Here is a 22,034-nt window from a genome sequence, read left to right as displayed (position 1 = left end):
TGTGAAATCCCATGCCCAGTGTACACTACACCTACATTGGTTTTGTCTAAAATCAAAAGAATTACTTTTTATATGACTTATATATATATATATATATATATATATATATACAGATTAATATTGTTAAAAATGTTCTATTCAATATTTTAATGTATCTATTCAAAGTTTCTTGTATTTCAGCAACATTGGATTCATTGGAAAGTTTTGTCTGCCTTGAAATTTTGTACTTTTGATATAAGACATTATGGATTTTTTACACATTTATCTGCTACCAGACTTGTTTTACATTATTGAAAACATTGATCACTTTTGAAAGAAGTGTACATTTTGATATTTGTATTTTGTCAGTACTTGGAAGCCTATCAAAGGTTTGAATATACTATCCAAATTGAACATTTATGTTTAATAACTGGCACAACTTAAAATTTGAATGATTTAGATCACTTGACAGCATTGCAGGCTATTTTACTAAATTATGGTCAAAACACAAATATATGATCAGACGGCCACTTTTAATCTTAGGTCTTAAATGGTTAACACCTTTACGACTTAATGTGATCTCAAAATGAGCTATGACATTATTGTCCTCCTTTACAAAGCTGGTCTGCCATTCAACTAAAAAAAGATTTCCACTGCATAAAACTGGCCTGAATATATATCTCTGTAAGAGGCGCAGCTATAACTGCCAGCTGTAGAAAGCAGACTGAGAGGAAATGTGGTATTCTGCCTGTTCACACTCACTACGTGATGTTTGTGATGTCACTGTAGGCAGCTTATTACCAAAACTTTCAGAGCAGCAGCAGCAAGTATGAAATAACTACATTTTGTGGGAGTTAATCACTTATGAATATAAGTAATTTGGCTGTAACTTTAGAGTATTAGGCTTCATGCTCTGCCTCTGTTATTCTGTATTACTACTCTGAATTTTCACAAAGCTCCAGTGCCAGTGTTAACAAAAAGCATGTTCCATGGTTACCACCAAAACACATGTCAGCAGTTACTTCCAGGTGTGTTTTGTGGTTTACAATTGCACGCAAACCAAGATGAAGTGGAAGTCCTCAAGGCCACTTAACTTAAAATTTTACTCATAAATGGAGGCATCGCGTGGCACCACCCTGCCGTGCGACGAAGTGAGACAAGCCGTGGGATGACTTATCACTTCAGCTTTCAGTCATCCTTGCGTGCCAAGCAGCTTTAAGAACAGTTTCATGTCTAACACTGCTTCATTTGATCAGAAATAACACACTAGACCTGTGCTGTCCCTTCTGAACCATTTTCATTCACTCAAAGTGCATCAAATGCAGCGCATGGCTGAGCTGGTGCTGATGGCAAGGAGCTTAGAAAGGTAAATATGCGCTTATTGGAAATTATGGATGGGGTCTACAAGACGATTTGCGCATATATGATATAAGAAACCAGAAGATTTCTATTTTTTTTTTGATTGGCAATTTGTTGTACTATTGTTGCTGAGATGTAAAGAGGAGTTTTCAGGGTTTTGCTAGTTGAACCGTTTGTTATTGTGACATGGACGGAGTAAGCGGATGTTATCTGTTTCTTTTTATTCAGAGCACACTGTCGCCGTGTGCAAAGGTTTGAACAACCCAGATCAAAAGACATATTTTGTTGATTTTCAAAGTGAAAATAAATCAACACATTCTCAACAGAGAACACACTTCTGCACATTTTAATACAAGATTACTGTTCATTTCCTGAATTTAACATATTGAAAAAATAAATAAACAAAATGCGGACTGTGCAAAACTTCTGGCATGTTTATATTGTATGTTTTATTTTTTCCACTATGTTAAGCTCAGCAAATAAATTTAAATTGTGCACTAAAATTTGCAGGAAAATGCCTTATTTAAATCTGTTCTCTGTAGTGGATGTGTTATCTTATTTTCACTTAGAAAATCAACAAAACATGTCATTTGACCAGAGGTGTTCAAACATTTGCAATAATATGCAGGCATATTGGCATACAGCAGTGAGTTATTCTTACATGCATAATGTCATGGATAAAGCAATAGCTATGTTATATTATATTATATTATATTATATTATATTATATTTAAATAGCTAACTACATGAATAAATATATAAGTTAAAAGGCAAACCTTCTCATTCAGACCATTCTTACATCAGGGACATTTTAATGACTGAGCTATTTTCACACATTTCTTATAGCAAGTTAGTCAAGTTAATAGACTCTGAATGCAAAGGCCTTAAACTATGTGCTAAAGATATATGTGATATGTAAGTATTTTAAGTTTTATTAATTTATTAATGTATTATTATAGTTATCAATAATAATAATAATAATAATAATAACACCAATAATATCCATCCATCCATCATCTAAACTGCTTATCCTTCTGGGTCGCGGTGGACAATAATATTAATAATAATAATAATATATAATTATTATTAGACTTTCTGCACACTTTGAAGTGTATTTATGACATTAAAATAGATCTTTATGTTATAAAGACACTCCACATCAGAATGTTTTGTTCCGCTGCCTGGGATGTTTGGAAGTTTTTTTGGCAGATTAAACAGTTTGGGCTCATGACTTGCTACAACTATTGTTGTAAGCATCCTGAGGAGACTCATTCTTATCTAACTGACTACCTGTAGGATTACCAGCATGAAAAAAATAGCTGAAAAATACCTACTAAAAAACATACTCTTTAATTGCTATCTGTGTTATTTGTGTTTTGGCAGGTAATTTGTATCAATATTTTTATGCATTTTCACCTACGTACATGACAGATGTACGTAGGCCTTAGTAACTACTCAGTAAGAGTAACAATAACTTTTCTACAGATCACTATTTTTTGTACATTTACATCATTTTTTTACACTATAGATAAACTTAATGTTGTGTGTATATAGAACAGCATAGGCTGAGCTGCAAAATATGGATATTAAACTCACAAAACAAAGGCACAAAATAAAACATTTTTAGCACAGTTTATGCTAAACAGTTTATGCTAGGTGAATTTTGAAACTGAATCATGCATTTTGCTTAATGCCATTTACATTTAAATGTCAGCAACAGATGGTCAAGAGTCCACCTCTCTGACTGTAGCAGTTCTTAAAATACTATATACAATATTACACAACTTTAAAACCTAGATCTATGCATTCTTATCACATTGCCTTTCTATAGTTAAATTTTCATTGCTTTCCCATTTCTCAGCCCAACGCAGACTCACTTCTATTTCACATACATAGCTCTACTACACTGATCCCTCAGGGCCTGGCATGTATTATATAATGGCTTTGAGTAATGTTTGAAGCAAAAGCTCTGAGGAAATTATGTGTGGAATTATATGTAGAAGCATGTCTACTGGTCATTTGAAGTCACGCATTTTTTTCTTTGTCAGTTTTAAGTTTCAGGGGAATCAGTTTCAGGGCATCGTGTAGTCATTGCTTATTTTTGGTTTGTTTAAGTAACGACTAAAAAGGATAGATTTTTTTGTTTAAAAAAAAAACTCTAATACAAGTATCACACTATATCTGTATCCAAGAATAAAACATTGAATTGTATTACATAATTACTGTATTCACTGATATATTTATTGACTTATTTACTAATTCATTTTTAGTTATTTTAGTAATATATAAAGTGCCCACATGTTCAGCGATACTGTATCGTTTATGTATTTTACAAAATTACTATTTACATATCCTAATGCAACCATTTTTTACAATGCATGATCTGTTCTGTGTTCGAGAGTTTGTGCATATGTTGTATTTAAAGTTCTGTCAAATATAGCTACCATAAACTTACTTGACTACCATATATATGTGTAAGAACTGTCTACTACTATTCTACTACTGTATTTTACTGTATTTTAACAATAGAAAAATTTTACCTCATGCACAAATATATGTAATCGAGCAGGAAAAACTAATTTCAAATATGCACAGTGCTGTGCAAAAGTGAGAACTAAGAAAATGATATGTAAAGCTATGAAACATGTTTATTTGTTTAATATTAGAACAATTATGTAACAAATTAACAACACACTGTGTTTTTGTGTAGATGAGTATAATCAGTTCTTCATTAAATTAAATCAAGTGTGATACTGATGGGATTTTTACAAATCCATTCAATGACACTGAAAAATAAGGAAAGCAAATGTGTCCATTTAACTGTGTTCTTCTAAGAACTATGAATAACTATGAGCAGCTTTAAAAAAATCGTGTTACATTTCACTATGGTCATATTTATTTGTGTTTATTCTAATGTTTTATAGTGTTTTAACTGGAAGAAATAACCTTACTGCTGAGAAGTTTTCATGGTTGTTTATGAATTTTGCACAGTACTGTATATAAAAATATTCACATATAGGATGCATACATATGTAAACACAAATGATACTAGATCAAAATTCTGAGCATCTATATTTAGGGAGACTGGTCTGACTCACCTCTGTGTACAGTAGATTTTGCAGTAGAAGTGCCTTGGTTTTGTAAGGGAGCGTGTGCTATGCTTTGGGTGTCTGGTCCTGACCCCCTGAGGTCTACATCAGAGAAAAGAGGGATGCTGCTCTGTTCTCACCCTATCACAGCTCTCTGCTTGTGTTGTTAGCTGTGCATGAAACTTGTCGACACCAAAAACACCCCAACCACAGGCAAATTTAACCCTGACAAACAGCTTTTTTGAGAAAGGGTGTTGTTTTCCTTTTCTGTAGTGGCATCTGAGGAGGGGCCAATAGGGTTTGAGAGTTCAGTGCCAGCCAACGATTCAAACTGTATTCATGTTAGATGAACACCACAACCTCCCCATGTAAGTTTTCACTACACAATATGGAAGCAACACTGGATATGGAAGTAATGAGACACTTTGGCTTTAAAAACGGAATCAAAACTGTTATTTCTGTGGTACAACACTCATGCAGTTTGTATTCTAGATAAAAAGGCTGCGGTTGACACCAAACAAGAGACGTGAAGGAAGAACTGCCTCCAGACTACAACAACAACATAAAATTAGCAAAAAATGACTTTGATGGCAAAATCACGAAGGAGTCAACGCCAGCAAAGGCCAAATGATTGTCAACGCATAACCCAAAGGCTAGATGACAGACTGCCAAAAGCTACAGAGATGAGTCAGTTTAATTCTAAAAAAAAGATGAATAGGCAAAAATGTGAAGACAGAAAAAATACTTCCTCATTTCTTTCGAAGATTCAAGAACATTTCAGTTCATCTTTATGGATGATGTAGCCAAATGGGCAACAGCACAGGTTATGCCTACCCTCTTAATATATATATATATATATATATATATATATATATATATATATATATAAAATTAAAAAATACATAAATAAACATTTTTACATTTTGTGAAAGTACTTTCCACTTTAGCCAGATTCTTCACATTAACATATGTCATTTACAAAAGCAAAAGACCCATAAACTGAAAGGTTCTTTATTGAACCAAAAGTGGTTCATCGATGGCACTGTTCCAAAAGAAACTTTACAGGCACTTTTATTTTTAGGACTGTATGATGAAGAAAAATAGCAAGGTAAGCTGACTCTCCAAGTCAACTCACCTAACCCAACCCAAAGTTCATATTACCTAAAAGAACATCAGCACAAACTCAGAAAAGAAACAGAAAAATCACAAGCCACTACAGGCATGCATTTCAAAGGAAAATGCCACTAGATTACAGGTTCTATGAAGCTACACTACATATAAAAGGTTTCTAAATGACTCTTGGCTTGAACATATGATTCGAGAAAACTTTAACATGGTGTAGAACCTTTACATCATGTGAAGGTTCTTTAAACTAAAAATGTTCTTCACATTGAAACGTCTCATTTACAAAAATGGTTCTTTAAAGAACCATGTACTGAAAGGTTTTCAAACCAGTCCCCAGGGCGCAAACGGTCCATGTTTTAGATATATACAAACTTCCAACACACAGAGATACAGCAAAAATGGGGAGCTTCTGGGAAACCCTATGGATCAGGAACCAAAAGAGGTTCTTATATAGCATCATCGCAAAAACCTTTTTAGCACCCTTATTATTAAGAGGGTGGTCTATTCTGATCAAATAATTTAATTCTACACTATTTCACATTTATTGCTTAAAACATGCTAAAACATACAACAAGCTTTTGCACAAAGAAGGTTCTGAAATAAAAGATGAGATTGTGTACTTCTGTTTCACACTGCTCTTTCTATCTGCAATCCAGAATGCTTAACATACACCATATGTTGGAATTGGAGGGCACAGTATTCCACTGGAGAGCAAAGTTTCACTGATGCTTTGCACTGCTTTGGAGAAGTTCAATTGCAAAGACATTACATGCAGCAACAGAGTTTTGTATGCCACATATGAGTCAATAGATTCTTCCTCCTTCTGAATTTAGTCAGCATCTCGACAACCAAACCTCTGCTCGTAGTCTAATTTGAATCAGACATTTGGTTTTATCTGGAACAGACAATTACTAGTAAAGTCTGACAAATTGGACTGTCAAAAGGCAAAATCCATGCAGTATATTTCATGAGAATCTCCTTGACACTGTCACTCTAAAAATGACCCTTGACACAGAGTACTTGTGGAATTTGTGGGGGGTTCTGGATTCTGTTTGTGGTTTATTCTTTATTATAATGATCTTTCAGTGGGCAGCGTCTATTCAAACTGCAATTATTTTTGTATCACAATTATGCATAAGGTATTTTTTCATGCAGCAGTTAATTTTGGTAAACTAACCCTATTGCTAAAACTGGGACTGTTGAGTCAGTGTAGATGTTTATGAGGTGGGTTAGATATACCGGGTTGGTCCTCAGGTCAGAATGGGGTCGTACTGGTTTCACACAGTTTCTGTTCATGCAGAGGTTACGGTGGGTTAGATCGGGTGACTTTTTGGCACTGTCCCGAAAGTCACAGTTGGCAGGGTGTGTGCTGTGGGCTCATGCTGGGTTTAATGCCATAGAAACAATGACTTCTTCTTAACCTGAGGTGTGCATGCACCCAATCTAAAAATTTTTATTTATGTGATTGCCAGCAAATTCAGTCTTAATGCATGTGAAAGTCTGTATAAACAGATATGAATCTGTTCAGCTCTGTAATAATGTGTGGCGCTTGTGGTAAGTTCTCTCTCTATATATCTCTCCTTCTCTCAGGCGTGTGGTAATTTGTTTGCTAGTAGGTGTGTGGTAAGTGAGGTTAGTTGTCCTCTTGTCTTTCTCAGCCATATGTGTTTGTGTGTTGGGCAAAAACTGGAAGGATGACTAAAGTTCAAGATTGTCAGCACACATCCTCTCTCTCACTTTCTCACCAAATTTTGTTTTGATCAGATTGTGGTTAAGGAGGTTCGTGTGAAATGTTGACTAAGGCCACACGCTTGCAGACATGCAGTTGAACTGCCACAAGCAAAAGGTCAGTACCAGGACCTTTATGAGCATTTGATCCAACTGATTTGTCAATGCTCCGCCCACAAATTGGGCACTGATTCTTAACAACTGCTCAGAGATTGGACACACTTTAAAGAATGTCCAGAAATAAACCGTCACTATTAAAGTTTGGTCAGTAACAGCCATACACGTCAGCACTAGGTCAAAAAAAGAAAGAAAAAAACAATGCTATGACGATGCTGAGTTCCGTGAGTGCTCCTTTGGAATTTATAGTATGTTAGCACAAAGCTAACATTTTTTTGGATGTTCTAGATCAAACATGGACATTTGAAGCTTGTACTAGACATTTCCTATTTTTTATTTAAAGTTTGTAAAGATCTGAACATATATTTTACCTAGCAGTTTTATAGTGACTCTTGATATTTCCCTGACATTTCTAAAGCCCTGCCTTTTCATGGCTAACAACTGACTAAATCCTGAGTAGACAATTGCTCGTGTTCACAGTCAGCAACGTATTTCCTCGCATAATTGGTCCCAACCATTGTAAATCAGAACATGATTGGTTGATTCCTCTGTCACTTCCCAATTAAGTTGGCGGTTAATCTAACATGTACGGCCTCCTGTCCAGCTCCTGATATCCTGATCAATGAGAGAGCCTGTATCTACCTAGATACCATGTGAAAAATATACTGATTGGCCAGTTTTCCATTCTGCTATCGCCTTATGTCTGATTATTAACCTCAGAAAATCTGTGTTTTGATCACTTCAGCTCACTACTGAAAGGTATGTCTCTTTATATTTGTCATAGTTGCCAAGATTGAAATTCAAGGATGTATCCAGAATTGCTGGAGAACACCAAACACACAACAATGTAGGAGTCCAAACTGAACAAAGGATATACATTGTCTGTGGAAGAATTCCACAGCTATGAGAGGTGTGATTGTCAGCTAACATCTAAAGAGTGATTAAATGATGGGTGGGTGAAAATAACTATAACCAGAAAGCTAGGTTAGCCATGTTACCCAGAGATGCTGAAACAGCTCACTAACAACCATAAACTGGTTGGCAAAAAGGTAAAAACGCAAACATACTGACAGAGCAGTTTGCTGCATAGCCATGATCTAAAGCACTACGGAGACAATTTCCACGACCACCGGTTCCAGTGAATAAAAAGCTACTCCCTGCCAAGCACCTGCTCTCTTAAATGCAGACAGCTTTAGAGGGGGAATGTGAAAACTGTTCCACTAAAAGCAGCTGAAACAGCTAGAACTTTAAAGCACAAACTGCCTTAAACACAACATTAGTTGGCAACAGTGTTTGGCATAGATGCCACTTGACTGTACAAACACTTCATGAATCAGGGCAGTGGTGTTAACTGTGAGGTGTCATAAGGGGGATTTACCCCTGTTAGGAAGGTAGCAGGATGGATCCAGCAGTCCAGGCTGTGAAAATGGTCAATAACAAAAAAACGCAAACACTGGGTCAACGAAATTACCAGTTAGCTTAGATTGCTTAAAAAGAGGCCACAACATAATTTTACCAAATGGAAATCCCGCAATATTTATCATAAAATATTTATAAAGGCAGGCTATAAATGGACAAACAGATAACGGGAACATCATGCCTAGAAGCATGTACAGTAAATCAATCTTGTGTAGGCTAGCTGGGATGTTTTGAGCATTGCTCTGGACAGTAAAAGAAAATGTTCATAAAGTACTTTTTACTCAGTGACTTTACAAAGATTGACGCTGTGTAGGCTGGCTATGATTTTGATCTAAGCACATCCACTCTGTACAGTGAAGGAAATGCCTGTAAAACAATTTTTTGCTTGCTAAGAACTTTAAGATCAGCACTTTGTAAGCTGCTTATGGTATAGATTTAAACAGAGATAGTGTTCTGTTTTTTACTTAAGACTATAGGAAGGAAAATGGGCATCCCTTAACTTCTCTTTCTTGAAAATGAAGGTGCCAAAAGGACTGTGTAGAGCAATGCAACAGAAAAACCATTTTTGATTCTTTTAAAACTTTCAGTGGATACACAATACTCTCCACATATATAGCCATCCCTGGTAAACAAAAGCAAAATTGAGTGTAAAACAAAACATTTTTTATTGTTTATTCTTTAATCTCTCATTCAAAATATTAACAACAATCTAGCTTACAATCTAAACGACAGTGGCTGAATAACTTAAATCTTATCAGGAATAAAATACCATGGCATAAATATTTTTCTCAGATCTGTCACAGTTGTTAGTACCCCTTCATTTAATACTTTGTGCAGCCTCCCATTGCAAAGATAACAACTCTGAGTCTTTTCCTATAATGCTTAATGAGACTGGAGAACACATAGCAAGATATGTAAGATCATTCCTCCATACAGAATCTCTCCAGATTTTCTCTCAGATTCTGAAGCCACGCTTGTGGACTCTCCTCTTCAGCTTACCCCATAGGTTTTCTATGGGGTTTAGGTCAGGGGACTGGGGTGGCCATGGCAAAACCTTTATTCTGTGATCAGTTAACCATTTTTGAGTTGATTGTGAGGTATGCTTTTGGACCACCATCCTGCTGGAAGATCCAGCTTTGGCCCAGTTTAAGTTTCCTGATTGAAGTAGTGAAGTTTTGATTTAATATCTGCTGGTACTTGATGGAGTCCATGATACTATGTATCCGAACAAGCTGTCTAGGGCCTTTGGAAAAACAATCCCACAGAATCACAGATCCACCACCATACGTCACAGTGTGGATGGGGTCCTAATTTGAATGGCTATCTTTGTGTCTGTGCCAAACCCACCGCTTGGCTCTATTTCGGTCTCATCTGACGATAGAACATAGTCCTACAGAAAGTTCCAGTAAAGTCTGGCAACCTGTAGATGTTTGAGGTTGTTCATCCCTGACCATAGAGGCTTTCTTCTGGCAAACAACCTGTGGTTATGCAAGTGGCATCTGATTGTAGTGTGGGAGATGTTCTGACTCCAAGACCTAACTGTCTGCAATTTTTGATGTGATCTTATGAGATTCTGAGCCACTCAAAACATCCTTCTCATTTTGCATACGGTTCGCGGAATCTGTCTTGTGTCTGCTTCCTGGTAGACTCTTAACATCTGCAGTTGCTATGAACTTCTTTATTATTGCCCTGATAGTGGAAGTGGGCTTTTCAACTGTTCAGCTATTTTCTTGTCGCCATTTCCTGATTTGTGCAGCCCAACGACCCTTTGCTGTATTATCTGGCCTTTCTCATAGTAATGAATGACTAATATACTAATGGCTAATATTTGTACCTCAGTTAAACAAGTCATGGCTGACCACTTAAGTGTTCCAAATTGCTCAGGTGAACTTTAAAACATAAAACATGAATAGGAATAGGTTTGAGAAAAATATTCATTTCATGATAAGATTTAGGATTTGTCTTTCTATGAATGCACTTCAATTAAAGGTTAGATAGATTTTTATTAATATTTTGAATGAAAGGTCAAAAGAATAACCAATAAAGAACATTTCTTACAGCTCATATTGCTCATGTTTACCAGGAGTGCCAATATTTGTGGAGGGTTAGGGTTACTCCAGCATTTTCAACCCAAACTTTTTCTGTTGCATCTATAGTATACAATCACTACAGACAATAATTTCTACATATTTTTCTGTACTTAAAAAGAACAGAAAACTTGTTGACTCAAAACACACTTATATTAGAAGTCATTTCAGCACCTGCCCTCGGTCTTCTATTTATGTCTGTTTTGAGTCAACAGGTTTCCTTTTGTTATTTTCTATGTAAAGAAATGTGCATCATAATTATTGTCCATAGTAATTAACCATACACTACAAATGTAGCAGATAGAGATTAGGTTATAAAACGCTGATCTAGTTTATTTGGCGTCATTTTTTTCCCCTGGATACTCTTTAGACAACTGCAAATATTAGCATGCCAGTGTGTTCTGGCCTTCAGGGAAACAAATATGGTTCTTCTATGACAACACTTGAAAGAACCTTTTCAACACCTTTATTTTTATGATTTGAGATTATGTAATTCTTAAATCAAAACCAAGCCATAGAAAACGTCATCAGGAGAAGCACAGAACAATTTATGCCGTAAAATCTGCATTTCCATTAAGCTCCACATAAGAAATGCTGAAATTATTCATAGTAAAAATGACTGAATGGAAAAGGACAATTCTAGAAGTGAGTGATAGAAGACAATGTGTATAACTACAGGCATTATTAGGTCTATGGAGTATTGGATAGTAAATTTGATTTGTACACAAAATACAGCATGTATTGTTGTTATTTCTACCACAATACATAATTCTGCAAAAAGTGTGTTTGCAGGAGTTTTTTCCCCTCAAAGTTCACAAGGAAAAAAGGAGTAACAGACATTAAGTTCACTTTAAAAGAGACACTAACATTCATGCACGCAAAATTAGTTAAAGGTGATATTTCTGGGGAGATTAGATATAAGACAATTCACTTGCATAATGATGGGAAAAGTCAAAGAAAAATAGATTAAAAAACAGGTTTATGTGTGAGTTTGTAATTGAGATTACTTGAATTGTGAGAAGGAGAAAATGCATTCACTTTTAAGACTGAACTTTGAAGGTGTGGAAAAATGTATATAAATATATATGTATATAGTTTAGCTTTCTGTGTAGTTTTGTAATAAAATATAACATATAAACATATAAACATATGTTTTCTATTTTCTTTCCTGACAGCGAAAAACGATTGGCCGTTTTGACAGGAAATTAAATAAATGAAAAGTGGTCTCTGACTTTGCTCAGTGCCGTATATGTATGTGTGCCCCGAGCTCCTAATCTTCGAGTCTGAGGCACTTTCCTGTCTCTCTCAAAGATAAAAAAAGGGAAAACCCTCAACACTCAAAGTAGGAAACGCGTGCGAAGAGCTCGGCTACCACATTTACGCAGAACTGTTAAGACGGTTTCAACCATCATGACACTATGAAGCATGCGCTCACACGCACATATGTGTTATGTTGAAATATACACATGCACTCATACATATATAAATTTTGCATATGTATATGTATACCTCAGTCAGCAGTGTATGGAATACAGTTGAAGTTTCTAGGAGGGTTTTGTGTAATTAGCTGTTTACTGTAAGCCAGTTCTGCAATGCTTCTAGAGAAACTTATCGTGACAGGAAGTCTCCACTTTGGGATTTAAATACACAACACAAACACGCTCAAATGCATACTATGCCCCTAGTACGGCACCACATCCCAACCTGTCTGTCAACACAGAAAGGAAAAAAGTGGGCTGTTTTCGTACCCTTCAGTCAACACACTCAAACACATTAGTTTCTGTCCCGTACTTAAAGCGTGCACTCCACCGTCTCATTCGGGAGCTCTTAGTCTTTTGCGCACAAACACAACTGTGGGTTTTAGAAAAGTACAAAATGCTCGCAGGACTGCTGCTGCTTCTGCTGGAGGTACCGTTAACTTGGGGTATGAAAGCTTTAACCTTAGACCTTTAGAGACTGAACTAATACCTTTTAACAGACATAACATGGACAGAATAATGCAGTGAATGCTTCTAACATCACCAACTAGTATCACTAAGGAAAGTTAGGTGACTTCTATATTTTTAATATAGAAATATATATTATATATAATTATAAATATAGGAAGTATATATTGACTATTTTGAGACTTCTTGTTATTTTTGATGTTGGTGGCACTGAAGAGTTTCTGCTTTTCCAGGTCAAACAGCTGAAGGCACCTTGCTGGGATATGAAGGTAAGAACAAAAAAACAACCTGATCTGCTAGCCACTGCCACATTTTCTTCCAATCCCAAGAATACATATTTCTATCTAATACAACCATTCATAATTAAAACTTCTGTTCAAAAGTTTGGAATCACAGTTCTAAAGTTAGTCAATGGAAAGGAATTAAGAAAAAAAAATCTTCTCAAGATTCTAACATTAGTCAGTGTTTTCTTATTTGGGATTTGTTCTTAGGTAAGAACAGAATCTACACACACCCAAGAGCACAAAGGTGTGAACAGCTCTGCAGTTTAAGAACACGTCATGAATCAGACATAGACTTTTACTTAGGAAATTTCTCAAGTACAAATTTAAGCAAAAACTTTGGAAGACATTGGTGAATGAGGCCCAGTGTTATTTAATAACATAAAACCAGTGTATGAAATGACTATTATGTGAATCCAGTGCAACTTCACAGGTTTCAAATAATTATTAGGACACTAGGAAGCTGTGCATAACTGTAAAAAAATTACAGTATCATTTTATTCACTTTTTTCTCAGAATTCTTGAAATATCAAATAAAATTGGTAAAAATAATTTTTGTTATTTGGAAAAATTGCAAAATTGCAAGAAATTCCAAACTTTTGAACAATAGTGTTCATAGATAAATATTTCAGATATATGTTTCACAAAAAGATGACATATTTGTACTGTGTAAGTTGTACAGTGTAAGTACATGTTAATGTAAGGTAGATACATCGTTTGATCAACCAAAAGAGTGGACAGTAAATTACAATATATTATTCAGCATTCATTTCTTGTTCACAGAATTCTTGAAATATATCTGTATAGAAATACTTCAGATAAAATATTACTTGAGTTAAAGTAGAAGTATTCTATCTATATTTGAACTTACAATGTTGTTTCACTGTCAATAATTGCAGTAATTTCTTGTATGTAGATAACAGCACAACCCAGTCCCACAAAGCTTTTAATTTCAGTGCAAATGGAACATTTCTCATAGGTGAGCCATGATGTCTTATGAACCTGCTTAATTACACTTATTTATTTTTAAAGCACAGTGTTTAATTAAGCAATGACTATAAGGTTAAACTGCAGAATGTCATGTTTGCCTCAGTTTAACTGGAGAATTATCTGCTATGTTTTTTTTTTTGGACAGCTGTGGGTCACTGCATTAGTTAAGTAAGAAGCCAGAAGTGGTAAAGCAATAGCAAACATCCCTGAAAACTACAGTAATGGATGGCTGAAGAATATTTTCAGTCATGAAGCGAAGCTGAATATATAGATTAAAAAAGTATAAGTACTTTAAAATCTTATTCGATTAAAAGTTATAGTATAAAGACAAATATGTACTAGAAGAAAAGTCAGAAAGTATGGACATCTAAACATATTCAGGTATAAAAAAGTAAAAAGTAAATGTTTAAACAAATAAATTGAAAGTTTGCTTTGTCTGATGGTGTGTGACGCTGTAACATGTGGTGTGTGGTGTGGCGACTCATCGGCAGTACTGGTCCTTGCCCAGAGACAAATAAGCATTTCATTAGCACTCAGGAATTTAGCTGGATGTTTTGTACAAAAGTACAAATTTTTCAAGTAATATTTAAATATAGTAACAAAGTACAATTATTCAATTTTCATCCTGCATGTAAACACAGTCACTAAAGTAGCTTTTCTTTTTCATTTCAAAAACATCTCAGAGAGATGCAGAGAAACTTGTTTATGTAGAGTTACTGTAATGCTGCTTTTACTGGCCTTCCTAAGAAAACAATACATCCTTTATAACTTGTACAAAATGCAGCAGCACGGATCCTAACAAAAAACAAAAAAAGAGCCCATATCACTCCCGTTTTGAAAGAACTACTCTGGTTGCCTGTATGTTTTAGGGTGATTTTAGATCTGCAGATACTGGCCGTCTACAAATACCTTCTTTAAAATACTACAAAAGTAAACAGGCCCCTTTCAGTTATTATATTTCTGAACTGTAAAACTCAATTCCACCTTTTATTAGGCAGTCAAGCTCAGTACACACTTTTAAGAAACACCTGAAAATGTACGTCTTTAATTTAGCTTTTAACTAAGATTCTAGCTCTCTTTCTCTTTTTTTAATTTGATCTGTCATTGCTTTATATGATTTTCAATATTATTCTTAGCTTTTTTCCCTTATATTGCTGTCACCAAACAGTAATAGTAACAGATAATCTAGCTCAACTCTTAATTTCTTCTATTATTGTGAAGTTTATTACTTGTCTGTAAAGCACTTTTAGCTGCCAGTATATAAAGTGCTCTATTAATAAAGATATTATTATTATTATTACATATTTTCCACCCATGTGAATAAATGTTATGCTTATGGTTTTAGACACTACCATGAAGAATACACTAACACGACATCACAGCATTCACCACATAATGTACACCACTGGTAAGCCTCAAAAAAGTCAAAGCACAGGTTACAGTTTGCTACAAAGTACATAAAAGCTCCTGGGACACAATGTAATAGGCAGCTAAGCAGATAAGAATTAACCAGAATTAGATGGGATGAGGAAAATGTGAAATAAAAAAAGCTCATGACTGAAATCAATACCACCTCTTTAGATTCATGGTGGCATGGTGTGGGTAGTTGTTAGTGGCTTGTCCACACCGACGACTGAAAAGAGCAACAGCAAGGCGAACTCTGAAGTGTGCAGAAAAATCCTAATTGCTTAAATTGCTTAAAGAGACTGTATAACAACAGCTGTAATTCCTAGTTCAGCCAATATAAAATAAATACTGAATTAAACACCTGAACTGAATCTGACATTCTGTACTTTAACCTCAGTCATAGATTCATTTCAAATTTAATGTGGTGGAATACAGAGCCAATTAAAGTGTCACTCTCAAATTACCTACAGCTTGCAAGATTTTTTTTTTAGCCAGTACTGTGCAAACATCAGAGACCACCCTTCATTTATTTAATTTTCTGTGAAAATGGCCATTAAGTACTAGCTAATTATTCCAGGAAAAAGGCAGACAACAGATTTAGCAGAAAATTACACAGACGCTTCAACCACTACATATAGTCTAATGGACATATAATACATATATTATACATATATATTATAAAATGTTTTCAGCATTTAATGTGCCACCCTTATAACAGCTTCCAGTGTTTTCAAGAGACTTATTTTCAGTTTTTTAAAGAAATCTGCAGAGATGTTTTTTTTACACACCTCCAAAGCTCAGTCTTAGAAATTAACTACATTTTCTGATCCAAGTAATAACAAACACACTTAATGATGCTGAAGTCGAACTCTGGTTTGGCCAGCACACTGAGCCTCATTCACCAATATCTTTTTCTTAAATTTGTTCCTGATAAAGGTCCTAAGAAAAAGTCTACATCAGATTCATGACATGTTCTTTAACCACAGAGTTGTTCACACCTTTGTGCTCAGAACATTGGAAGATTTTTTCAGATCTGAAGCAAGATTAACATCTTTGAACGTTTCTCAAAGATGAAAGCTTTAAGTGCTGTATATCTGATGGTGGCAGTTTTGGTAGTCTAGCAGGTTTTGCAAGGTTGCCTGGTTGTCTAATTTATTTTAATCTTTTATTAGTTTTGAAAACTTATTTTTCCATTGACTTTCACCTTCTTTATGCAAGTGGATTATCTTATCACTTATCTTAGAAATAACTCCTGAAAACTGGAAATGAAAGGTGGTCTCTTAGCTCAGGCCTGAACGACTTCACTGTGAGTTTGTAAACAAGTGTGTGCGTATGTGAAAGTGAGAGAGAAAGTTTTTTAATTTATGGTGCCTTTGGTCTTTCAGAAAATGCTGACCACAATGTGACTCAAGGTAGGATAGAGCACTGTGTGGATGTCTGTGCGTGTGTGAGTAATAGACCAGTAACACTGTATAATTGTGTCAGTGCACGTGCTTGTCAGGATGAGTAATAGGACTGTAAAATGGTGTTTGAAGGACTGTGTGTGAAAGAGAGAGGCTACACATATTGGTAGTGTAATATTAGTGTAATATCTTTTTGCGGAACATGTTTGGTGCAGTTAAAATGAATACATTCCCTTTTTGCAGTGTACAGCTAAAGCTCACTCTGTCTGTGCCTTTCAGAAAGTTTCCAGAATCAGAAGAACATCTATAACTACAGACACTGTAATGAAACACTTCTGATGATGAATGTAGAAATTTGCTGGTATAAAATATTTCATCCAAACATGACGGCACTGGGGGAGGAAAACTGGTGTAACTGGGACCTGGTGATCGGGTAAGCCAGCTGATTCTCCACTCTTTCATTCATTCTTACAAAATTTGTGAATTTAATTTAAAGTGATACTCCCCTTTTCACATTCGCATCATTCATCACATTACTTAAAGAGGTCAACCATGACTGTTCTGAGGACAAAGCGTTGAAAGTACTTTCAGCAGAATAACATAGTTTGTCATTTCCATTCATTCCAATGGTGTGCTTAATACCATTTGTGTAATATTTATAAATGTGTTTTATATATCGTTGTTGTTGGAAGAAAACCTTGTATCTCTAAAATGGTAACTTTACAGGAGAGAGAAAAAAACTAGTTTACTTTTAATGTAAGTCAATGGAACCAGACTTTTCATTTTGGGTCATTTCTTGGAGTCCATGAAATTTACAAACAATGTAAAGGGTAACAGGTGTTTTCAAATGATGTCAAAAACTGAAAAATGTCAAAGATGGAGATATGAGGTTTGCTTCCGACAACAGTGATATGTTGCATAGAGTAATACTATGTGATGTGACTGTGACTATTACATAACCCCTCTGTCTCCATAATGGCTACATGCTGGAAACACCTTCAGTGAGAGTGAACTTACTAGATAGGATGTTGTCAGATTAGTGCTTTCATTTTAAAACATGCATGCTTGAATTAACCTTAAAGTACTTTCCTAAAAATACTCCCAAAATTACACATTTTGTTGATTTTATAAGTGTAAATGAATTAACACATCCTCTACAGGGAACAAATTTAAATATGACATTGTCTGCAAATTTTAGAGCACAACGTCTACTTATTTGTGTAACATATTGGGGGGAAAGGCAACAAATAAACAGTAATTGTGCATTAAGTGTGCAGAAGAGTCTTTCCCTTACAAAATCAACAAAAGATGTTAATTGACCCTGGGCACCCAAACTGTACATATTTGTGTATATATATATATTCACAGTTTTAGCAAACATATGATGTATTGTTTTAATAATTAATCATGTTATCATAATATTTTGTTACTGTTTATATATTCTGTTGAGTAATAATATCTAAATTTAATATATAGATAATGACTGACTGCATATGAAAAACAAAATTGAATTATGCTGTACATGGCCAGGCCAAATGTATTTTTTATTTCACAACCTTCAACTAAATAACTTAATTCATATTAATATGAAATTACTTAATTCATCACACATAATAAATTAAAACTCTCAAACTCTGCACTCTTAAAAAATACGGTTCTTCAAGGGTTCTTTAGTAAAGACAATGAATGGTTCTATATAGGACTATGAACACTCAAATAACCATCTGCATGCTTCAGGGGTTTGTTGCATCATGAAATTGTTCTTCAGATTGATGGAGAATGTGTTGTATATGGTTCTATATAGAACCTTTTTTGAAAAGGGTTCTATATAGCACCAAAAAGGATTCTTCTATTGTTACAAGCTTGACATCATAAGAAAAGAAACTTTCTGGGTGTTATGTAGAACCCTTGTTTTTATTAAGGAGCCCTTGAAGAACCATCTTTTTCAAGAGTGTGGAACACAGAATGGACCCGTCCAGGATGTATCCTGCCTTCCGCCCAATGACAGCTGGGATAGGCTCCAGCACCCCACTGCGACCCAGAAGGATAAGCGGTTTAGATGATGAATGGATGGATGGAACACAGAATGTTGACATCAGAAAAGTATCAGAAACATTTGTAGACCTTAAATATTTTTAGTAGTTAACATAAAAAATCCAGAAATAATAAGTCTTGGAAACAGTGCTGTCTACCTTTTTTCGGTAGGGTATAACCAAATCTGCTTGAAGTATAAGGTCATTACAAAACCTTTACCGTTACTTATACACAGTTTACTGTAAGGGTATCTGTTAACAACGGGCTGTGTAAGGCTGTGTAGGCAGAGGAAGTGCGGTAGTATGCACAGGAAGGGCTGACGTTTAGAACAGAGTGCATTCTTATACTCAGTTAAGGTCGCAGCCAAGCTTTCTCATTTGCTAATTACTGACAGACAGTTTCCTCTGCTTCCTCAGGATAAGTACCTATACATATTTGTGTATGTGCGTGTCTGTGTGAATGTTTGTGTGCATATTTTTTGTACATTCTCAGGACAAAAATGTGCTGAGAGAAAAACTAGGGAAAAAAGACAGGAAAAGCAGAGAAAAAGATCAACAAAATGGTTATGACTGTGTAAAGTGCCTTTACAAATGCTCCATGTTACTTTATTAAACTGCTTGTTATTAAGGTTAAGATTAGGGTCTATTTTAGGGTTATGCTAAGTATTATTTTTATTACATGAAGGTGATTATATATCATTGCTGTCATATCAAATTTGGTAATTCCATTCCATTCCATTTTTTCTCTTTTTCAATTTTTTTTTACATCATCTGAAAACACAAGCTGCCATAAATATATATATATATGACATATATAATACATAATTTATATAGGGAGATTCACTTGAAAGAGACCCAGAATATTCTGTAATAACTCTCGCTAGGACGGAGCAATCTGAACCAAACAAAATGCAATGTGCTCCTCAGTATATGGAGCTTCGAACAAGCCAGGTTTCCGCACATTGTTCTTCATTAAAATAATCAACCAACTTGATATCAATGTTAAACAAAACTGCCTACAACTATGCTTATTTGTTTTTGTGCTATGAATGGTACAGTCTTTTAGTTGCAACACCATACACCACTGTATCATATTTTATTTATAAACTTCTCTTTTTTTTTTTACATTTATATACTTGTTCAAATGACTTTCACTCAGGGATGTTTCTGTGCCATGCTTCCATATATAAGATTCTGACATCCATACTTTCACTGAAATACAGTATTCTATTTAGCATTTCCATGTGTCTGACCCCATGTCTGGTGTGTGTGTTCTTTCCTCTCTCTCTTTCAGGTATTATACCTTTTTGACATTGTGTTTGGAGCACTTTTCTGAAGAATCATACTGTTACTTTCCGGGCCCCATAATACAGAAGCTGTTTGTGGACATCCATAAGCAGTACTTCAGCTCCTGTAGCACTACGGAAGAGGATTTCCCCAACTCACCGCTGAGTGTGGTGCTCATTCTCACCCTCCTGCCCGTCAGCATCATTCCCATTGCAGTCTTCATGGTCATCTGGAAGAACAATGTTAAGGACTGAGCAACACTAACACACACAATTGCACATAACTTAATGTAAAGTATACATAAGAAAACTCCAATTTGGAAATTGTAACATGCATATGTTCATTCATCTTACACTGAATTATACAAAAAGCTTAGGGAACTCTTCATTTGGACATTGCATTTTAGATGTTTTGTAGATATTTAATTTACCTCTAACTTACATTTAACTCAATATCTAGAAAATTAATTTGCTCTAACCATAACACTAATGTCAACTGTTATGACCTCCTATGTCTAGGGGAACACTTAAGGTCGTACATAAAAAAAAGACAAGCCAACGCCATCCAACTGCCAGACCAAGACACCACCAACTACAAATAATTGATCACTTATCAGCATTTATTTCTTTTAACTTGAACAAGTTAAAGGCACCATCTTATAGAAGTTGGTAAGTCTAGTTTTAAACTGATCAAATGCAAATGAGCTTACACAAAAGATAAACTTCAGGGGGTGAGATAAAGTCAAAACAAACTAGAAACAAAAGATAACTAAACTAATCTAACTTACATTATTGACAAAATTACAATTATAATTGTAACAAAATTACAATTATAATTGTAACAAAATTACAATTATAAGACTACCTCCCTGTCCCAAACCAGGAGAAAACAATATACACATAAGGCACTCACCCCCTTACTTAGAAAAGGAAAGCTTTACAGGTATTTAAGCAAACTCAGACAACAATAACACAAGTTCACAAAAAGTTCAGGTGCTTGGTCTGGTCAGGTGGAGGCTGATGGCACAGGGGCGACCATTGGAACAGCCCTCCCCTCCTCCTGCAGTGCCGCAACAGCCCTTAAGTAACTGGAGCGCCCCCTGCTGTATCCAATCAGACCCTCCGGACACCAATCCTAGAGGGAAAGTGATTACAACACCAAAAATAACACCATACGCCCCCAGGATCGTAACACAACCCAAAACTTAACCCTCACCCTGGTTCAAATCCTAACGTTCACTTTTTTTAACAGTTCGTACATCTGTAGATACTCTCCAAAGTGAGAATTTTGTGTAGGCCTACTTGACACTACAATGCTTTATGATTAGCCATAATTGTACAGTAAAAAATATATTTACTGAGATCTGTAACCCTATCAATTGAAAGCAACAACATAAAACCACTTCACATTTCAGTTCACTTAATATTTCTATCACAGAGTGGCCAGTGAGTGGGAGTATAAAGTAGGGGGTTCTATTTAGTGGATGAGTATTTCTTGGGAGGTACAGAAGTTGCTAATTCAGCAGCAAAGCCACCTAGCTAGTCCACATAACTCAGTAGCAAACTGTGACACGCACAGTTCAGAACAGTCCTAGCATAATAGTCAAAATTTCGTCAAAAAATGGAAGAAAAAACACCTCTACATCTACTGCTAAAGCTAATGCTAATCTCTGCTAGTACCTCTAGGAGTTCTAGTTGTATGTTAGAGCTAAGCCAAAGGTGATGCACATGAACATTTTTAGCCATTCTAGATTAAACACGATCATTTACCTCTTTCGAATGTGA

General features: G+C 35.3%; 2 protein-coding genes across 3 annotated transcripts in view; one reads left to right on the top strand and one right to left on the bottom strand.

Annotated features, from left to right (window-relative positions):
• The window catches only part of ccr10 (chemokine (C-C motif) receptor 10), a 28,256-nt gene extending 7,792 nt beyond the window's left edge, over positions 1-20,464 (bottom strand). The window contains exon 1 of one of the 2 annotated variants that reach the window (XM_036579712.1): positions 20,410-20,464. The gene's annotated coding sequence lies outside the window, so the exon portion shown is untranslated. Of the gene's footprint in view, positions 1-4,436; positions 4,585-20,409 lie in introns of those variants that run through there. The other variant, XM_036579705.1, reaches the window with a different exon arrangement.
• LOC118814051 (receptor activity-modifying protein 1-like) lies at positions 12,706-20,538 on the top strand. The gene is made up of 6 exons (XM_036579721.1): positions 12,706-12,827; positions 13,083-13,118; positions 14,047-14,109; positions 16,913-16,939; positions 17,210-17,363; positions 20,258-20,538. Exons 1-6 carry the CDS (start codon positions 12,779-12,781, stop codon positions 20,502-20,504), a joined length of 576 nt encoding a protein of 191 aa, XP_036435614.1. The 5' UTR covers positions 12,706-12,778; the 3' UTR covers positions 20,505-20,538.
• Positions 20,539-22,034: the final 1,496 nt, after the last annotated feature.

The sequence above is a fragment of the Colossoma macropomum genome, unplaced genomic scaffold (genome assembly GCF_904425465.1).
Source record: "Colossoma macropomum unplaced genomic scaffold, Colossoma_macropomum, whole genome shotgun sequence".
NCBI lineage: Eukaryota > Metazoa > Chordata > Actinopteri > Characiformes > Serrasalmidae > Colossoma > Colossoma macropomum.
This window is presented reverse-complemented; position numbering and strand designations above follow the sequence as displayed.